This window comes from Lampetra fluviatilis, chromosome 24 (genome assembly GCF_964198595.1).
Source record: "Lampetra fluviatilis chromosome 24, kcLamFluv1.1, whole genome shotgun sequence".
In the NCBI taxonomy this organism is placed as follows: Eukaryota; Metazoa; Chordata; class Hyperoartia; order Petromyzontiformes; family Petromyzontidae; genus Lampetra; species Lampetra fluviatilis.
This window is the reverse complement of record NC_136298.1, coordinates 932,992-954,400: the sequence shown is the minus strand read 5'-3', so window position 1 is coordinate 954,400 and position 21,409 is coordinate 932,992. Positions and strand designations below refer to the sequence as shown.

General features: G+C 55.0%; 1 protein-coding gene across 2 annotated transcripts in view; it reads left to right on the top strand.

Annotated features, from left to right (window-relative positions):
- The window catches only part of TIE1 (tyrosine kinase with immunoglobulin like and EGF like domains 1), a 58,642-nt gene continuing 37,233 nt past the window's right edge, over nt 1-21,409 (top strand). For both annotated transcript variants that reach the window (XM_078867494.1, XM_078867492.1), the window contains exons 1-16: nt 1-443; nt 1,551-1,859; nt 3,109-3,219; nt 8,006-8,161; nt 10,154-10,285; nt 11,213-11,350; nt 13,920-14,048; nt 14,297-14,445; nt 14,666-14,810; nt 16,804-16,968; nt 17,213-17,350; nt 17,466-17,765; nt 17,892-18,263; nt 18,759-18,874; nt 19,483-19,681; nt 20,559-20,761. In XM_078867494.1, coding sequence (XP_078723620.1) covers nt 98-443; nt 1,551-1,859; nt 3,109-3,219; nt 8,006-8,161; nt 10,154-10,285; nt 11,213-11,350; nt 13,920-14,048; nt 14,297-14,445; nt 14,666-14,810; nt 16,804-16,968; nt 17,213-17,350; nt 17,466-17,765; nt 17,892-18,263; nt 18,759-18,874; nt 19,483-19,681; nt 20,559-20,761 — 3,108 coding nt within the window. In that variant the 5' untranslated portion in view covers nt 1-97. The remainder of the gene's footprint in view (nt 444-1,550; nt 1,860-3,108; nt 3,220-8,005; nt 8,162-10,153; nt 10,286-11,212; nt 11,351-13,919; nt 14,049-14,296; nt 14,446-14,665; nt 14,811-16,803; nt 16,969-17,212; nt 17,351-17,465; nt 17,766-17,891; nt 18,264-18,758; nt 18,875-19,482; nt 19,682-20,558; nt 20,762-21,409) is intronic.

The following is a 21,409-nucleotide window of genomic DNA, read 5'->3' as shown; positions in this document are numbered from 1 at the left end:
TCAAACAAGTCGTGGACCGATACCCACCCCCCACCAACCCCACATCCTGCACCGTGGCCCCCACTCCGCCCTGGCCCCGGCCGGGCTGGCTGATGTCATGCGGGCTGGAGGCGCAGAGCCACCCCCTGACCATTCACTCGCGACGCAGTCACCGACAGTGGTCGTCACTGCAGCGCCCGGGAAGGTCTCGGGGACGGCGCCTCGCTCGATTTCACCTCGCGACGGCGCTGGGGCAGGGGAGGAGGAGGCTGCGGCTTGTGTTCGCGAGAGGATTTTGACCGACGCCGCCGCTCCACACCGCTCGGAGACGAGAATCCGCGCCCGGGGAGGAGTGACAACAAGGAGGTGGAGGAGGATGGTGATGATGGCAGCGTTGGTGATGTGGCCTCTGCGCCTCGCCTGCTGCTGCCTGCCGTGGCTGCCGCTCAGCACGGGGGGGCCAGGTGAGAGTTCGGGCAGCGAGGTGATCCATGGACTCCGTCTTCTTCTTCTTGTGTGGGGTCAGCTGCTGCTGCTGCTCGGATTGTCTCCGTCGTGCTGCTATTTCTGTCTCTCCGCTACAGTCACGTCCACCGCCCTTAGAGGCACTCATAGGGTTACGTAGGGACATCCCGTAGATATGCGTAGAGATGCACGTACAGACCTACAGACTCGCGTGATCGTACGAGACACGCAGACACAAATACGTAACCAAAAACTCCGACTCAGAGACACGTAACACAGAGCCCCATATATATTCATATTATCCATAGACCTGCATAGAGACCCATAGCATTTACATCTTCTTCCAAGCCAAAAGTCCCATGACCGCACGGGTTATCTCTCCCCATGGGCTCGTGTTGTTGGACGCCTCTTGCTCGAGTCACCTCCAGGGGTCCTCATCTGGCCCCACGACCTTCTCCCATCTCCACACTCCCTCTCCTCCTGTTCTACACCGGTGGCATCTCCAGAGCCCTTCTCAGACGGGTGGTCTCCACGCGAGTCCACGGGTCTCTGTGTGTGCCTCTTGCTGCTCGTGATGATGAGAGTGATGGCTTGCCCAACTGTTTGAGTTGGACCTGGACAAGGGCACGTATGTTCGAGTGGCAGGAATGGATTTGTCCACAGATCTGGTACCAGTTTAGCACTGCGCGTTATCCCAAGCAAACTGCGCGGTTTTCATAATCGACTCGCGACGACTGATACATGTGCCTGGGTTTGTTTTTTGTAAACGGCGGCAACCCCCGTGGTGGTGGGGATGGTGATGATAACGGTGGCGAAGGTGGTCGTGATGATGATTCTAGCGATGGTTTTACTTGGCTGCCTTACATTTCCACACGATGATGGGCCACTTTGATGGGCCGTCATTTGTGGCCAGGTCGCTTCTGAGGCAGAGCGATATGGCTCAGTGAGCCTCACCTGGTGAAGTACAAAACATCACTGAGTGTGGGCGAAGCTTCTCGCAGAGCCTGCCATGCGCGCGTGATACTCCTGCTGATGGTGGTGCTGATGGTGGTGGTGATGATGATGGTGGCGGTGATGATGATGATGACGACGACGCCCGGCACCAGGCGGCGTCATGGACGTGACCCTCATCAACTTCGGTCCCACGGTGGGCGACCACAAGGAGACCGCGCTGCTGTGCGTGGCGGGTGAGCGCGACGTAGACCTGCGCCTCACGCGCGAGCTGGAGCCCGTGATGTCGGCGCGCCAGGCCCCGCGACTCGAGAGCCAGCGCGACTCCCGCCGCGTCAACACCGTGCGACTCACGCTCTCCGCCAGGCTCAGCTGGGCGCGACTCGGCGTCTTCAGCTGCCTCGCCAGCAGCCGGCGGGGCGCCGACATGGCCGTGCTGACGACCACCAAGATCAGCGAGCGCGGTGCGGGCCTACCCCCCCCCCCTCCTCATCCCCCCCCTCCTCACCCCCCCCCCCTCCTCATCCCCCCCCCTCCTCATCCCTCCCCCTCACCCCTCCCTCCTCATCCCCCCCCCCTCATCCCCCCCTCCTCATCCCCCCCCCTTTTCATCCCTCCCCCTCACCCCTCCCTCCTCATCCCCCCCCTCATTATCCCCCCCTTCCTGATCCCTCCCCCTCCTCATCCCCCCCTCACCCCTCCCTCCTCATCGCCCACTCCTGATCCCTCCTCTTACGAACCTCGGCTACCGAGTTCGAATCTCGCCCAGGGCCCAAAACACATAGCGGCCGAATATTTGAACTGGTCCCTGGGCCTCACCTAGGTCGACTCAGCCTTACACGAGTATGTGGTGCGGTGTGTGAACTGAGCACTGGGGAGACGAATGTGGCTGGGGCGTGGCGTTGGCCCCCCGTCTCGCTAACAGCACTTGCCCCGACAGTCTTTTTAAGACTATACGGGGGATCTTTGCCTTTGAGTCGGGGACACAGTGGCCAGCTCAGCTGGTGCCACCCGTCACTCGGCCAAGCCGCGACACCCGCAGCGTCTGTCCCGTGACCTGCCAGCGGCGATGTCTTTCACACGCCACAACCTGCACCTAGCATGGCACCAGCACCATCGTGACGTCACCGCCACTGAGTGACCGATGAGAGCTGCTTTTGGGGGTAGCGAGGGTGGACGTGAGTCAGCCTGGAGGTGGCGGGGAGTGCGGTGTGTGTGTCAGTGCAATGGGCGGTGATGTGGCATTTGAAGTTCGCGGTGGGAATCTGGTAGGCGGCCCCGGTAAATACTGTGGTGGTGTGGTATTAGCTCACAGCGTCCATTAAAGACCCCGTGAAGTCATCAAAGAAGAGGAGAAGGGCATCGTGCGACAGCGTCACAGTCCGCATTTCCCAGATTAGAATAATACCGCACGAATGACTCGATTGGGGAACGCAGAGCAACCCGTCGCCCCCCCCCCTCCCCCCGATTGCAAAAATTTGGCAGGACCCTCCTGCAAAAGAGGAGACTCAGCGAGGATTTCCTGGGAAAATAAGTGCAATGATGGCGTCTTATGGCATGCCCGTTTCACCGAGTGTCACCGTCATTGTGCGTCATCGCGCGTCGCCATGTGTCACGGCCATTTGTCGCCATGAGTCACGGTGTTTCAGAGCGTTGTGTCGCCGTACGTCACCATGTGTCACTGACCACGTGCCACCGACTGTGTCACCGCAGCCTTCTTCCTGCCGAGCCGCCCCACGGTGACGGTGAGCCGCGGGGAGACGGCCTCCATCGAGATGATGGCCGTCACCAAACTCAACGAGGACATCATGTGGCTGAAAAACGGTGAGCCCGGCGTGCTGGCACTCCTCCTTATGTGAAGCATGGTGACGATGATGATGTAGATGGCCATGATGCCAGTGTAGATGACCATGATTACGGTGTAGATGGCCATGATGACGATGTAGATGGCCATGATGACGGTGTAGATGGCCATGATGACGATGTAGATGGCCATGATGACGGTGTAGATGGCGATGATGACGATGTCGATGGCCATGATGACGATGTAGATGGCCATGATGATGATGTAGATGGCCATGATGACGATGTAGATGGCCATGATGACGATGTAGATGGCCATGATGACGATGTAGATGGCCATGATGACGATGTAGATGGCCATGGTGACGATGTAGATGGCCATGATGACGGTGTAGATGGCCATAATGACGATGTAGATGGCCATGATGACGATGTATATGGCCATGATGACGATCTAGATGACCATGATGACGATCTAGATGGCCATGATGACGATCTAGATGACCATGATGACGATGTAGATGACCATGATGACGATGTATATGGCCATGATGACGATGTAGATGGCCATGATGACGATGTAGATGGCCATGATGAAGATGTAGATGACCATAATGACGATGTAGATGGCCATGATGACGGTGTAGATGGCCACGATGACGATGTAGATGACCATGATGACGGTGTAGATGGCCATGATGACGATGTAGATGGCCATGATGACGGTGTAGATGGCGATGATGACGATGTCGATGGCCATGATGACGATGTAGATGGCCATGATGATGATGTAGATGGCCATGATGACGATGTAGATGGCCATGATGACGATGTAGATGGCCATGATGACGATGTAGATGGCCATGATGACGATGTAGATGGCCATGGTGACGATGTAGATGGCCATGATGACGGTGTAGATGGCCATAATGACGATGTAGATGGCCATGATGACGATGTATATGGCCATGATGACGATCTAGATGACCATGATGACGATCTAGATGGCCATGATGACGATCTAGATGACCATGATGACGATGTAGATGACCATGATGACGATGTATATGGCCATGATGACGATGTAGATGGCCATGATGACGATGTAGATGGCCATGATGAAGATGTAGATGACCATAATGACGATGTAGATGGCCATGATGACGGTGTAGATGGCCACGATGACGATGTAGATGACCATGATGACGATATAGATGACCATGATGACGGTGTAGATGGCCATGATGACGGTGTAGATGACCATGATGACGATGTAGATGACCATGATGACGGTGTAGATGGCCATGATGACGGTGTAGATGACCATGATGACGGTGTAGATGGCCATGATGACGATGTAGATGGCCATGATGCCGGTGTAGATGGCCATGATGACGATGTAGATGACCATGATGACGGTGTAGATGACCATGATGACGATGTAGATGACCATGATGACGATGTAGATGGCCATGATGACGGTGTAGATGGCCATGATGACGATGTAGATGGCCGTGATGACGATGTAGATGACCATGATGACGGTGTAGATGGCCATGATGACGGTGTAGATGACCATGATGACGATGTAGATGACCATGATGACGGTGTAGATGGCCATGATGACGGTGTAGATGGCCATGATGACGATGTAGATGACCATGATGACAGTGTAGATGACCATGATGACGATGTGGATGACCATGATGACGGTGTAGATGACCATGATGACGGTGTAGATGGCCATGATGACGATGTAGATGGCCATGATGACGGTGTAGATGGCCATGATGACGATGTAGATGGCCACGATGACGGTGTAGATGGCCACGATGACGATGTAGATGACCATGATGACGATGTAGATGACCATGATGACGATGTAGATGGCCATGATGACGATGTAGATGACCAAGATGACGGTGTAGATGGCCATAATGACGATGTAGATGACCATGATGACGGTGTAGATGACCATGATAAAGGTGTAGATGGCCATGATGACGGTGTAGATGACCATGATGACGGTGTAGATGACCATGATGACGATGTAGATGACCATGATGACGATGTAGATGACCATGATGACGGTGTAGATGGCCATGATGACGATGTAGATGGCCATGATGACGATGTAGATGACCATGATGACGGTGTAGATGGACATAATGACGGTGTAGATGGCCATGATGACGATGTAGATGGCCATGATGACGGTGTAGATGACCATGATGACGATGTAGATGGCCATGATGACGGTGTAGATGACCATGATGACGGTGTAGATGACCATGATGACGATGTAGATGACCATGATGACGGTGTAGATGGCCATGATGACGGTGTAGATGACCATGATGACGATGTAGATGGCCATGATGACGGTGTAGATGGCCATGGTGACGATGTAGATCGTCATGAGGACGATGATGACCGTGATAACGATGATGATGATGATGATGACGATGTAGATGACCATGATGACGGTGTAGATGGCCATGATGACGGTGTAGATGACCATGATGACGATGTAGATGGCCATGATGACGGTGTAGATGGCCATGATGACGATGTAGATCGTCATGAGGACGATGATGACCGTGATAACGATGATGATGATGATGATGACGATGTTCCTGTAGCAATTGAAAAGCAAAGGACTGAGTTTGGTAACTCGAATGAAATCGATAAGCAGACGATACCCCTCCTCCTTCCCGTATATTTCCCTCCACATAAAATATTTAAAAAAATACACATCCCATCAGCCACATAGCCCTTCTTACTGTGCCATAATTTCAGCAGCACTGTGGTTCGATACAAGCAAAAGTCTGGTCATGTCTTGACATTCAGCGTCTCATCAGCAGCAGTCAAACTTGCTTGGACCAATGGTGGTGAACTGCCACTTGTTTATCGGCAAGGACCCTTCTGTTCGATACGTGTCCTAGTTGGAGTCAAAATTCAATCGTAATTCACAAAACAATCATTCACATCGTTGCGTAGAATCTAAATAAAATAAACAAGCAGACAATTCCGTCTCCTCGGGCTTGTTGAGTTTGGCACCCTGGATCCCATTTGTCGCTCCTAAAAAAGTGGGCTGAGAGTGAGCCTCTGGTAGAGACACAAAGACCTCACACCGATATCTACAGACTCGTATAGAGACCCACAGACTCACATAGAGACAGACCCATTGACTTACATAGAGACCCATAGACTGACATAGAGGTCCATGGACTCACAGTCACCTGTATATTCGCATAGAGATCACAGAAAACCCACGTGTGCGAGGGGGGAAGACTCTATCCAAATGAAATGGAACATATGGAGTCCACACGTACTTTACTGCCTTCTCCTCTAAAGTGAGGGTATGGCATCTCCTCGATGTGCACGGGAAGGAAGTTTAGCAACTTTTTTGTGCTCCACCAACCCTCACTGCCTCCAGTCCTGGACTGCACGGCTTGGAAATGAACGGAGTGTGCGGCTTGTGTGAGAGTCGGGATCTCTCCTTTTGTTCCCCCCCATCGCAATGCGACCGCCGTTCGAAATGTAACCACAGAACGTGAGGGCCATCCCTCGCCAACAGTGCCGCGTTCTCGACCAAGACGAGAGGGAAGCGCGGTGGAGGAACTGGCAGCGTTTGCGATTATTAACCAGGCAGGAGGAACATCTTTTGAGTCTGCTTCGTCCGTAGGGGATAAGACATTCACGGGAAAAGTGGCTTGTCTGTCGATCCGTTCCGCGCAATGAGGAGGGATCTAGCATCAGTTTTAGGCACATTGTTGTTGTTGCTGAAGAAAAAACTAGGAAGTAAATTGTCCACAATGCGACGTTGATTTAAATGTGGGAATCAGGAAAGGCTACGCCCAACCGCAGCCCGACCCAGCCAGGGATGAGGCCGGGAGAGGAGCCAGTTGGGCCTGGCACCAGGACCCTCGGAGTCGCTGTGTCTCCCGCCTCCTCCTCCTCCTCCACCCCTCCCTCCTTACCCTCCAAACCCCGGCACGGTCCCTGTCTGCTATGGCAGCCGCGCGTCATCTTTGGCCCAGAGATGTTTTTAATCGTCTTCACAAGCCGCGTGAATCCCACCACTTGGCCTGTTTTCAGTGTGTGCGTGTGTGGGGGGAGCGGTGGCGCAGTGGTTAGCGCGCTGCGCAATCAACACGGCAATTTCAATTCCCGCTCGTGACCAATAAGAGTGAAAGCGAATATTTAAACTGGCCCTGGGATTCCCCTAGGTTAACTCAGCCTCAAATGAGTACCTGGTGAAATGTGCAAACAGCACTGGGGAGACAAAAGTGTCCGGGCGTGGTGTTGGTCACCGACCTCCTCGTGTGCCGTGCCGACCTTCATAGGTGCTCGCTAACAGCACTTGCCCCAACAGTCTGTTAACGCTATACGGGTGTTTTTTGCCTTCGCAGCGGTAACATTCGTGCCTCACAGCGTGAATTATCTGGCTTTGATTCCAGGCTGTGGCACACTTCTGTGTGGAGTTGCTAAGTTCTCTCCCTGTTGTGCACGGACTTTCTCCTGGTCCTCCCGTTAGAATCCTTCCTTTGTTAATAACACACACAAAGGTAATAATCTTGGACCAAACATTTCAGTGTACAAGTAACTGCGTTGCGTGGCTTATAAACTCCAAACAGGAAGGCCGCCCGAGTCAGGAATCAAACCCAGGCCCTCCTTGTTGTGAGCGTAACGACTGGCCATGCAAGTAACTCATATTATTAATATGATATCAATTTATTCTCATTTTTTCTTCGCCTTGTCCATTGTCTTAGTGGCTGTGCCCCTCTGCCCCCTCCCGTCGCAGGCTCGTTTGACACCACGACCCCCGTGAGCGAGGTGGTGCAGGGCAAGGTGACGCTGCATATCGCGAACGCCACCCCGGCACACGCCGGCGTCTACTGCGCGCGCTACGTCAGCAACAGCTGGCTCTTGGGCGCCTGCACTCGCCTCATCGTGCGCCGTGAGTCCGGCGAACTCCGCTCCGAGCCACGTGATGAGAACGAGAGCGAGAGATCGTAAAAAAAAGAGAGGAAGAGAGAGAGAGAGGGAGAGAGGGAGAGGAAGAGAGACTGGAAGAGAGAGAGAGGAAGAGAGAGAGGGACGCCCGGTCACGTCGCGCGGTCGCTCGTGTCACCCAGAGCCAGCGCGTGTGTGCGTGTGCGTGGGGAGCGGTAGTAGGTGGGTGCCACGGTGTTGAAATGTTATCTCCCTCGCCTGGTATGCAGGTGGTTGTGGGTTGCAAAGCTATGGAAGAAAAAAAACCCGACATGATGAATGAAGCAAAGTGTCGACTAAACCGAACATCTTCTTGTTTCCTCTGATCGTAAAAAAAGCGAGCTGTATATTTGGAGTTTGCGTGTCTCTCTCCCCGTGGTCGCGTGGATTTTTCTCAGGGTCCTCTGGTTTTTTCCTCCATATTTAGAAACAACATCACGTGTTTAGACTATTTGGCTGTTTTACATTTCCGCACGTTGAGCTATATGATTTGTGACAAGGTCACTTCTTAAAAAGTGCTACATAGCTCAGTGGGCCTTACCTGATTAAATAAAATAAAAATAGTTTTGGTAGTGGTTAGCGCGCGGTGCTACAAAGTACAAACCCGGCGAACCGAGTTCGATTCTCCCTCATGGCCAACACCAGTGACGATTGTCTGAATCGGTCCTGGGCCTACCCTTGGTCGACTCAGCATCAAATGAGTACCTGGTGTAGTGTGTAAACATCGCCACTAGGGAGACAAAGGCGGCCGGGTGTGGTGTTGGCCACCCACCCCCTCGTGTGCCGTGCCGGTCTTAATCGGTGCTCGCGGAGAGCACTTTCCCCAGTTGTTTAAGGCTATACGGGGGACCTTTGTGTTTGTCTGCGCTCCTCGTAATTCCTCAACAGATGGCACATCAGGAAAAGTGCCAGGCAGAGATTGTCTCCCAAGCGAACTGCTGAGGGAAGGTGGCGTTTGTGTATAGACTGCCAAATGTGACATAATCACAACTGTCTGGACTACAGACAGGATTGGAAGGATGCCCGAGTGGTCCCCCTCATCAAGAAATGGGACCGTACTTGATTGTAACAACTACCGGGGCATCTCCCTCCTCAGTTTGCCGTGAAGAGTCCTGGCAAGGGTTATTTACCGTTGCCTTGCCAGCATGCTGAGAACAGACTTGCGGAGCCCCAATGTGGTTTCAAGCTGGGGCGTTTCTGCACGGGCGCCATATTCTCTGTCCATCTGCTACAGCAGAGGTGTAGAGAATTTCAACAGGACCTACATCACTGCTTTATTGACCTTCGTCAAGGCTCGTGATACCATCAATAGGCCAGGGCTCTGGGTTATTTGTCATGCTCTCGGGGTCCCTGAGCCTCTGTACATCACAATATGTAACACTATTTTTGTTCCTGGGTAGTGTTATTTTCGAATGGCTTGTGCCTCAAAAGTATATAAAATGCCTATTATTCCCCACAAATTTTGCTTTTGTGACCAGGACTTTACGTGAAGGAATGACACAAATGCACACGTTTTCTCATTGAAAATAGGTCAATTTCAAAATATCACTGTCCTAGTCACAAAAGCAAAGTTTGTGGGAAATAATAGCTATTTTCTGTACTTTTGAGGCACAAGTAATTGGAAAACAACACTTACTAGCCAGGAACACATTTTGTTGTTGTTACACAGCGTAATCATTAAGAGGCTTGGTGATGATGGGCAGGCCCGGCTGAAGCTTCGAGTTGAAGCTGCGTTGCTTCAACTCGAAGGCGTTGAGCCGGCACCGACCTCGACCCTGGAGGTCACGTGGGGCAGATGCGACGGCCTCTGTCGCCATGGCAACAGCACTCGCAAGCCGCCCCGATGATGAGCTGATGACAATGACCTGAAGATGATGATGACCTGATGATGATGACCCGATGATGATGACCTGATGACGATGACCTGATGATGATGATGACTCCATCATCCCTGCAGGGTGTCCCGCGGACCTGTGGGGACTGGACTGCGCGCGGCAGTGCCCGGCGTGCCTCCATGGCGGCGTGTGCCACGAGGACAGCGGCACCTGCGTGTGCCCACCGGGCTTCATGGGCCCCGTGTGCGAGACCGGTAATGGGCGTGAAGTCAGCGCGGGGGCCGGGGGAACGAGCGGTGGGGAGGGGGGGGGGCAGGGGGGGGGGGAGTTTGGCGTCACCTCTCGACCGATGCATCGACACCGGTGCGATGATGATGATCATGAATTTATGTTTGTAAATGAACCAGCAGTAGTCGTCATACGATTTGAAAAATATAGCAATTTATTCAACCGCCAATAACAAAAACCCAACACTGCTTGGCCTTAAAATGAAACATGACAGGTGACGTTTTGGGCAATGTCCCTTCTCAAGGACCTGTCTCGGAAACGTTTCCAAAAAATGATGAGAACCCCTGGCTTAGGATAATTCGTTTCAAACAATACCCACGTTTGGGATATTGCCATTACATACTTTCACTTAGTGTATTTTCTAACACATGCCATCGGCCACTCGGCCTTTAAGAAGTGTATTTCAGAGCACTTATTGAACACAAGTGTTGAACCAATCTTGCTGAAATGATGCATTCGCAGAAGGCCATGCGGCTTATGGAACGTGTGAACATACATTTAAAAAATATATATATCTTTTACGTAGGGATAGACGGGCATAGTTTGTGATTATTTATGTTACGAATTAACTGTGTTTACATAGAACTGTCAATCAATGCACGCCCTGCCAGCGGCGACTGCGCGCGCCTGTTCGGAGCGGTGGCGCACTGACGACGCGACTTCGATTCCCGCTCACCACCAATAAAAGTGGCCATCGTTTGAACCGCCTATGAGCCCTCCCCTAGGTTGACTCGGCCTCAAATGAGATATCTGGATGCTGTGTGTAAACATCAGCACTGGCAAAGGCGGCCCACTCAGGTGCGCCATGTCGGCCTTCGTAGGTGCCGCTTGCAAACAGAACTTGCCCCAACGGTCTGTTCAAGGCGATACACGGGCGATCTTTGTCTTTGCAGGATGCGGGGACAATGCGTTTGGGAGCAAGTGCTCCGAGCGTTGCAAGGACGGCGGCTGCAACTTCTACACGTTCTGCCTCCCGGACCCCTACGGCTGCTCCTGCGCGACCGGGTGGCACGGCCCAGACTGTGACAAGCGTGAGCACCCAGACGCCCCGCTCGCCCCGTGCTGTGTGCTCCATCCTATATGCTGTGTGCTCCATGTTGTGTGCTCCATGCTCTATGCTGTGTGCTCTATGTTGTGTGGTTCATGCTCCATGTTGTGTGCTCCCTACTCTATGCTGTGCTCTATGCTGTGTGCTCCATGTTGTGTGCTCCATGCTCTATGGTGTGTGTTTCATGCTCTATGTTGTGTGCTCCCTACTCTATGCTGTGCTCTGCTCTATGCTGTGTGCTCCATGTTGTGTGCTCCATGCTCTATGCGATGTGCTCCATCTTGCGTGTTTGTTTCATGCTCTATGTTGTGTGCTCCATGTTGTGTGCTCCCTACTCTATGCTGTGCTCTGCTCTATGCTGTGTGCTCCATGCTATATGCTGTGTGCTCCATGTTGTGTGCTCCATGCTCTATGTTGTGTGCTCCATGTTGTGTTTCACGCTCTATGTTGTGTGTTTCATGCTCTACGTTGTGTGTTCCATGTTGTGTGCTCCCTACTCTATGCTGTGCTCTGCTCTATGCTGTGTGCTCCATGCTATATGCTGTGTGCTCCATGTTGTGTGCTCCATGCTCTATGTTGTGTGCTCCATGTTGTGTTTCATGTTCTATGCTGTGCTCTATGTTGTGTGCTCCATGTTGTGTGCTCCATGCTCTATGTTGTGTGCTCCATGTTGTGTTTCATGCTCTATGCTGTGCTCTATGTTGTGTGCTCCATGTTGTGTGCTCCATGCTCTATGTTGTGTGCTCTATGTTGTGTTTCATGCTCTATGCTGTGCTCTATGTTGTGTGCTCCATGTTGTGTGCGCCATGCTCTATGCTGTGTGCTCCATGTTGTGTGCTCCATGCTCTATGCTGTGCTCTATGTTGTGTGCTCTATGTTGTGTGCTCCATGCTCTATGTTGTGTGCTCTATGTTGTGTGCTCCATGCTCTATGTTGAGTGCTCCATGTTGTATGCTCCATGCTCTATGTTGTGTGCTCCATGCTCTATGTTGAGTGCTCCATGTTGTATGCTCCATGCTCTATGTTGTGTGCTCCATGCTCTATGCTGTGTGCTCCATGTTGTATGCTCCATGCTCTATGTTGTGTGCTCCATGCTCTATGTTGTGTGCTCCATGTTGTATGCTCCATGCTCTATGTTGTGTGCTCCATGCTCTATGTTGTGTGCTCCATGTTGTGTTTCATGCTCTATGTTGTGTTTTATGCTCCATGTTGTGTGCTCCCTGTTCTATGCTGTGCTCTGCTCTATGCTGTGTGCTCCATGTTGTGTGTTTCATGCTCTATGTTGCGTGCTCTATGTTGTGTGTTTCATGCTCTATGTTGCGTGCTCTATGTTGTGTGTTTCATGTTCTATGCTGTGTGCTCTATGTTGTGTGCTCTATGTTGTGTGAGCCCTGCTCCATGCTGTGCTCTATGCTGTGCTCCCTGCTCTGTGCTGTGTGCTCTCTGCTCCATGTTGTGTGCTCCCTGTTCTATGCTGTGCTCTGCTCTATGCTGTGTGCTCCATGTTGTGTGTTTCATGCTCTATGCTGTGTGCTCTATGTTGTGTTTCATGCTCTATGTTGTGTGCTCCCTGTTCTATGCTGTGCTCTGCTCTATGCTGTGTGCTCTATGTTGTGTTTCATGCTCTATGTTGTGTGCTCCCTGTTCTATGCTGTGCTCTGCTCTATGCTGTGTGCTCTATGTTGTGTGCTCCATGTTGTGTGCTCCCTGCTCTATGTTGTGCTTCATGTTGTGTACTCCATGCATTGTGCACCAGCATGGCGCAGCAGTAGTTATCTGCTCCTTGTTGCAGGGGTATATGTGGTTCGATCTGGCATGCCGCCCTGGTTAATACAGCGGTGTGTACAGTATTAACTATAGGAGTACTATGCGCCAGAGTATTTTTACTCACCATGGACGAGACGTATTGTTATTATTATGATTCCGCTTGTTTACCCAGGAAAGCCTCGCTGAGTCTCAAGACTCTTTGTCAGGAGGGTCCTGCCTAGGTTTGCAATGCGTGTTTCCCAACCGAGTGATTTGCGGTGGACATTTTATTCAAATTTGGAGTGTGACGCCGGCACGCGAAGGCTTCCTCTTCGAATGACGTCGCGGGATCTCGATGAACGTCCGCCGCGAGCGAAGCAGGCAGTGCCGAGCGTTTCCCGGTCGATGCCGCACCGCCGCAGGGCCAGTGAGGACGGGCTGCCGGATTTGTGTGTTCGGGAGCGTGCGTGTTGGTGCGTGCGTGTTGTTGTCGTTGTTGTGGGGAGCGGTTGGTGCGCTGCGCTACGAACCCGGCGACCCTAGTTCGATTCCCGCTCACAGCCAACACCAGTGACGATTATCAGAACCGGTCCTGGGCCTCCCCTAGGTCGACTCAGCCTCAAACGAGTACCTGGTGCGGTGTGTAAACATCGCCACTGGGGAGACAAAGGCGGCCGGGCGTCATGCTGGCCACCCACCCACCCACCCACTCGCGTGCCGTGCCGGCCTTCATTGGTGCTACTCGCTAACAGCACTTGCCCCAGCAGCCTGTTAAGGTTGCACTTGTGTGTGTGTGTGGTGCTCAGCGTGCGGCGCAGGGGATTACGGGCCAAACTGCCGCTTCAAGTGCGAGTGTGAACGCGGGGCGCCCTGCGACCCCTTCCGAGGCTGCGTCTGCCCCGAGGGCTGGAAGGGCACGCGGTGCGAGCAGGAGGGTGAGATTGCACGCAACGATACGCAACCGTCGTGCGCAACCATTGCAATCAGCGCACGTAACAATTTAATCTTACTCCTGCATGAATGGATTTTCAACATCACTTTCGTTCCAGGAGATATACTTTGTTTCGTATTGACTTATGTTCGTGTACTGTATTCCGTGTAACGCTGTTGCTTTTGCCCCTATTTCTATTTTATTCATTGCCACACTTAGTTTTTTACGCCCGATCCCTGCCCCCCCACGCAGCCCTGACCCCCCCCTGCATACTGGAGCCGCTCGACGACCTGGAGATTAACGCTCGCACGCGGCTGCAGCTCAACTGCTCCGCCACAGGGTTCCCCACGCCGCGGCGCGACAACATCGAGCTGCTCCGGCCCGACGGCTCCAAGCTCAGCGTGAGCACCGCACCGCACTGTGGAAAACTGCACCACGCTAGACCGCACCACAACGCACGTGTGACCCCATGCAACCCCGTGTTCTCCTGTGTGACCCCACGCGACCCTGCATGACCCCGTGTTCTCCCGTGTGACCCTGCGTTCTCACATGTGACCCCGTGTGACCCCGCGTGAACCCACGTGACCCCACGTGATTTCGGCATCGTGTCCTGTGCTCCAGCCTGCATCATCCAGCACGGAGAGGAATGTCACCACATCGACGTTCAAGCTGGCCGAGGCCAAGGTGACGGACGATGGGGAGTGGAGGTGCCGCGTGGAGACACCTGCAGGCCGTGACGAGAAGTCTTTCCGCGTCGCCTTCAAAGGTCTCGTGGACATTCGCGCTCTCAATCTTCCTCCTCCGCCTCGTCCCACCCACGCCATGCACACTGCGCTGTCGGCGTCACGCGACGGAGAATCGTCTCTCGGTATCTTTCGCGGCACGGTGCGGCGCGCCTAGAGAACGGCTCGCGGGAAGCAGACACCGCAGAACCGCTCCCCACCGCATCTCTTTTATCCCTAAACTCGAAACGTGTTACGCTCTTATCTGTGACAAGTTTGATAACAGTGCTGTTGGTTACTGGCCGCTCGATGTTTTGGGCCTTTGTTCCCTGTGCTCATCGAACTGGAAAGAAACAAATTCACCTCTCATCTGCACTGGGGGGACGACGACGACGACACACGCACATTCGCCCCCATGCACGCCGCAGAGAAATGCTCGTTGCGTGGCAGTCGAGCCTATATCTCAAATTCTTGGTCGTGTAAACACCTGAATATATAGAGGACCACAGAGCTCGGACGATTGTTGGTGGCGCTGGCTCATGGTGTGGCTGCGGCTGCCTCCCTCGTGTCTGTGGTTCCCTCTCGCGCCTCCCAAGTCGTTCTCTCTCTACGGGAGCGATGAGTGAACACTGTGCCTACACGGTTGTGGTGCGTTACAAGTTGACATCATTATTATTTATCCATATTAGGTTTACAAATGTAACCTTATGTCATGACAAATTAGATAACCAGACAATGTGTCTCCTTCACATATCAGTCTCTCTACATATTTCTGACACAGCACGGCCTTCTGGGAGTGCATTGATTTTAAGACGCGAAAAACTACAAACCGGTTCAACATTCGCTGTCTGGACAGGTTTCAACATTCGGTGTATCATCAGCAGTCAGGCTCGCTTGAACCAAAGCTGGTGAACTGCTGGTCTTAACGGGCAAGGACCCTCTCGTCCAGCAGAAAACTTAACAACACGCAACATACTGGAGCATATAAGTAACAAAGACGACTATAAAATTACTGCGCTTGAGAACTGACAAGGAACATTCACGGAGGGCGACGTGCTCTGTCAGCCAACCGCCGTGAGTGTTGACGGTGTACGGCGGCAGGGCAGGCCTGGTGACGTCGCGTGTGGCCCGCTCAGGAGCGGCGACTGAGCAATCGCCCCAAGACCCCTCGCACGCCACGTGCACTTTAGCCGGAGCCGTTCCTTCTGCTTACCGTGGCGATCATCAACCTGCCCTCTCTTTACGATGCCATTCGGCTTTATTTCACAGCTGCAGTCCCATGCGCACAACCGGTTTTCCGTGTCATCAAGTGTGCATGGTGCATGGCGAGATACATCGACCACAGGCCCGAGCCAGTTCAGTATCGTTTTGAAATGGACCTCCTCAAGTAAAAACTGTCAAGGTTGTGGAGGACGGTGCGGATGTGATGATGTCAACATTCGTCAGTCGTGTGCCGCCCATCGTGTTTCTCTCACTTCTGTAGTCATATCCACTCTTGTTCCTCAACATTGAAATGTGATTAAATCAGCCCATGGTCCACGAGGGCACCACGTAACATTCCACCAATCCTGCTCCGTCATCGTTATTATATTTTGGTTGAAATCGGAGCGTCGCGCTCCAAGAACGTCCCCCCCTTGTGAGTTTCACTGCAATGGTAACGAGACGGATCGTCCGCTCGGTCACTCGGCCGCGCACATTATCCACGACGACACTCGAGATCGCCACCGCGGGCGGCCGATTCCCGGGTGACGCTAACTAATGGCGATGGCTGCACCCATCGGCAGCTACGCCGCTGACCCCGGTGGCTCTGGGGTTAGACAGTGCCGAGTTGTGCCGAGTAGGCGGTGCAGCCGCGCCGGGGCCCCGCCGACCGTGGATAGAGGCCCGGCTGCCGGGCCGCGAAGAACGCGGGAACCGGAGACGCGTCGACCACCGGGGCTGCAGCGACCGGTGCCGCGGCGCGGTCGGCCGCCCGCAGTCGTTCCCGCGTTCAATTCCGTCGTGGCCCCCCTTCCCTCGCTCTCCCTCCTCCGGCAGTGCCACCCTCGCCCGAGTCCCCGCCGCGGCTCGTGCAGCGGTTCAGCACGGCGCTCATGCTGGACCTCATGGTGACGCCGCACAAGGGCGACGGGCCGCTCCAGGGCGCCCGCCTCATCTACACCTCCAGCAGCCGCCCTGCCGAGAAGCTGTGCGACGTATACCGTGAGTGCCGCGCTTCACCGTGACGCCTACGTGGTGATCACCGTGATGTCTTCTTTAATGATGACCGTGACGTTTACCGTGACAATCACTGTGATGACCTGGTAAAATAACAATAGTTTAGTTAATTTTTACAATTACTACGACATCTATGGTGATTACCTTGACGATTTCTGTGATGTGTCCCTGCTTTGTCCATGCCGCGTCTCTGCCGTGTCCGTGCCGCGTCTCTGCCGTGCCCGTGCAGTGGAGAACGTGTCGTCCTACCTGCTCGGAAACCTCCAGCCGCTCACCAACTACAGCCTGAGGGTGCAGCTGCAGCGTCCAGGGCCTGAGGGCTCCGGGCCGCGGGGCCCCGAGGCCATGCTGCAGACAGACTGCCCCGGTAAAAAAACAAAACCACGCGCGGCACGCTCGCCAAAACAGCCCGCGCGGTCCTGGACCGATTCCCCAGAACCAACGTCTCCCCTCCCTTCCCGTGTCTCCGCCATGACGTCCAGACCCCACGGTGGCCCCCGTGCTGGGCCCCGTTGCCGCGACGGGCCGCACGGAGGTGCGGGTGGCGTGGTCGCTGCCGGCGCCGCCGCCCGTCGTGGAGAACGCCGAGGGCGTGGTGCTGCTCTTCCACCGCCCGGCCGACGGCTTCTTGCGCGAGGTCAAGGTGCCGGGGCTGGAGGCGCAGGAGCGCTCCGTGCAGGACCTGGAGCCCGACCACCGCTACTCGCTGCATCTGCTGCTCTACAACTGCGGCAGCCGCGGGCCGCCCTCACAGAGCCACAGCTTCCTGCTTGGCTCGCTCGGTACGCATCTTGTCTCGCCGTGTCCGATTCTCATCCTGTCTCGCCGTGTCTCGCCGCGTCTTACCACGCCCCGCCGTGTCTCTCGCTGCGTCTCGTCACGCGCTCCCCCATCTCGGCCTCCCCCAGGCCCCTCGGTGCCGCTGGGCCTGCGCGCTCGCGCCCTCAATCAGACGGCCGTGCGCCTGAGCTGGGAGCCGCCCTCGTCGCACCGTGGCCGCATCGTGCGCTATCTCGTCGAGTGGCGGCGGGCGCCCGGCTCCGGGGCGGGGGCCGCGGGTTCCGCAGGCCCGGGGCCCGCGGGGCCGGCGGGGTCCGGCTCCTCGTCGCCGGCAGGGGTGATGGACGCCGTGCCCCGCGAGGCCGTGACGCCCGGCGACCGGGCGCAGCTCACGGCGGCGCAGCTGCAGCCGGCGTCGCGCTACTCGTTCCGCGTTCGCGCGCACGCACAGGAGCCCGGCGCGTGGAGCGAGGCCATCACCGCGTGGACCCACAGCAACCGTGAGCGCCGCCAATGACACTGCCGCCACCACCACCACCAGTACCACCGCTGCCGCCACCACCGGGCTCTTACCCATCCAGGCTCTCACCAGTCCTGGCTCTCACACGTTCAGGCTGGCATACGAGGGACGTTTGCGCTTTGGCTCAAATGTCCGATTCTTTAAATATGCACGCGCTCTAATTCGTGTTTTATATGATCAAAACTCAACTCCTGCCATCACTCAAATACAGGTGCCAATCTTCAGGCTCACGAGGAACAAACCTCCGTCAAAACCAGGTTTGACCTCGCGCAAATCTGGGTCAAACCTGGGCAGGTGGCAGCACCGTAGACGAGCATCACCCTGGCCACTCCATCTGTGCGCCGCGGCTCCGCACGGAGAAGCAGATTCCCGATTTCAGACTCTCACGGCGCACGCCGATGGACTGCGCCACGTGTGTGCGTGTGCGTAATTGTACGTGTGTGCGCACGTGCGTACGGTCGTGTGTGTGTGGCAGGTCCCCCGCCCGCCCCCACAGATGTCCACATCTACAACACCACGGACACGGCGGCCACCGTGTCCTGGAGTGTGGCCGAGGGGCACTTCATCTCTGCCATCATCCTGCGCTACAAGGTGAGCCCTGGCACCAACACCGCCTCCCAGCTGGGCCCACCGCCAGTCCCCACGCTCCGCTCACCACCGGTCCCCACGCTCTGCTCACCACGAGAACGATGGCGATGGTGAAAGGGAAGCATGGGGATTCAGGGACAGAAGTCATTGGGAGGGAGACGCACAACGCCATGGTCACGCATGATACAACACTGCTCGTCAGACCAGCGAGGGGAGACAGGGAGGACGTGGTTTTGTTCTTGTGTAAGGCAGCAATACGTTCAGAAGCTAAATACCAATGTTGTGGTCTCTTAGGAGAGAATTGGTGTCGTTTTGCTGTTCCTCCTCCTTTTGAACGGTGGTTTACTCTATAGTCTGTAGGTTGGGTTGCATGGCCACCATCGCACTACTGAGGCTCGTCTTGAATGTCCCACTAATGAAGGAGATGTGCGAATCGGCCTGTAGACGTTCTGATGCAGTTGATAGTCACACCACCAGTGTCTTTGAACAACGTAGGCGTTGGATCTCGGTAAGATTCCGGTATTGTCGACGGTACACGTGAACCTATCGCGAATTATACCATGAATTGTGTCGCCGTGAATCCCGCCGTCCGCGCACCGCGCCTGGTGCAGGTGTACGGGGACCGCGAGCCGCTGGATCGGGTGGTGAAGCTGCCGGAGGGCGGCGAGGCTGGGCCTGTGCACTCCGAGGCACGTATTACGGGCCTCGAGCCTGAGCGGCCGTACCTCCTCGAAATCGTCGCCCGCAACAACGTGGGGGAGAGCTCGCCCAACATCATCCGCGAGCTCCGCACGCTCTCAACCATCGCAGGTGCCGCCCCCCTCCTCTCTCCACCATCGGAGGTGCTGCTCTCCCCCCCCCCCCCTCTGCACCATCGCAGGTGCGTGCGGGCCGTGTGTGTGTGTGGCGTGTACCTCGCTGATCTCTTCAAGGAGATTAAACCATCACATGAAGCTTATGGCTGGCCATCGAACAAAGACGGTCACTGCAAAGCGTGTTTTCGGATGCCCTTCTGCGGCTGTCTGGAATGCTCTTCCTTCCGATATTGAGAAGGCACTGGAGCTATGCACTTTTAAATCTAGATTCAAAACTCCTTTGTTTAGAATTGTTTTTTGTGTTTAGTTGCTTGTCCTACTCCCGCACCTCCAATTAGCATGGTTGGCTTCGTACTTTGCGAAAGAAGTTCAATATACATACGTACATGTGCCTGTATGCTCCACTAGGTGGTGATGAGTGCCTGGTTAATGGATTTCCTCTCCCAACTTTGGCCATGAATCACATACACAGTCATGTGCACATGTGCATGAGTCCATACGCACAAGACAGAGACGAACATTCCCCTCTGTAGCAAGTGCAGTTAGCGAGCATCCATGAAGGCCGGCACGGCACGTGATGGTGTGGGTGGCCAACACCACGCCTGACTGCCTTTGTCTCCACAGCGATGATTTTTTTTATATATGCATCGCACCAGGTACTCATTTTAAGGCTGAGTCGACCGAGGGGGAAGTCCTGAGTGAGAACCGGTTCAATTATCCGCCGCTGTTATTGGAAATTGCACTCGGGTCGCCAGGTCGGTAGCGCAGTGCCCTAATCCAGAACTCACGACTCAATTTCGCAATAGACATGTACTGTAAGTTACAATGCATTTACGAGACGCTCGTGTCCGTGCGTGTGTGCGCGCCCGCAGTGATGTCGCAGGACAGGGGCGGCGGTGGGGACGCCCAGGCAACGGGGGGGCCCGCCGCTGGGCCCGAGCCGCAGCTGCTGCTGGCCGTGATGGGCTCCGTGGCCGTCACCTGCCTCACCATCCTGATTGTCGTGCTCGTGCTGCTCTGCCTGCGCGGTAGCGTCTTCCGCCGACGCCGCACATTCATCTACCCGCCGGGATTGGTGAGCCCTCGCCACCGTCGCCACTCAGCCACTCGGCCAGCGCCCAATCATTGGCACCATCGCCACCGCCACCAATCAGCTGCCACCGCCACTCTGCCACTCAGCCTGCGCCCAATCGGCTGGCACCGCCACGACCAATCATCTGCCATCACCAATCATCTGCCATCACCAATCAGCCGTCACGACCTCCATCGCCACTGCCATATGTCTGCCACGACCGTCACCGCCACCACCAATCAGCCGTCACCGCCATTCAGTCACTCCCATCACCGCCCAATCAGCGGCCACCGCCACCACCAATCGGCCGCCACTGCCACCTTTGTCACCAAACCCACCAGTCAACCACCACTCAGCCACCACCAAATCAGCGGCCACCACCACCAATCAGCAACCACCATCGCCACCTTTGCCACCAAACCCACCAGTCAACCGCTACTCTGCCACTTGGCCACAACCAAATCAGCCGCCATCACCATCACCGCCACCGCCATTCAGCCATGAGCGCACAGGAGCCGGATGGAGTGCTGTGATTTTTGTCTCTGTTGCTCAATGCGGTTGACCACATGTGGTGGTGAGACGCCCAGTGGAGGCAATGGAGGTTTTCTTGCGAAGTGTATTTTTTTTAACACATCCCATCAGCCACTTTGC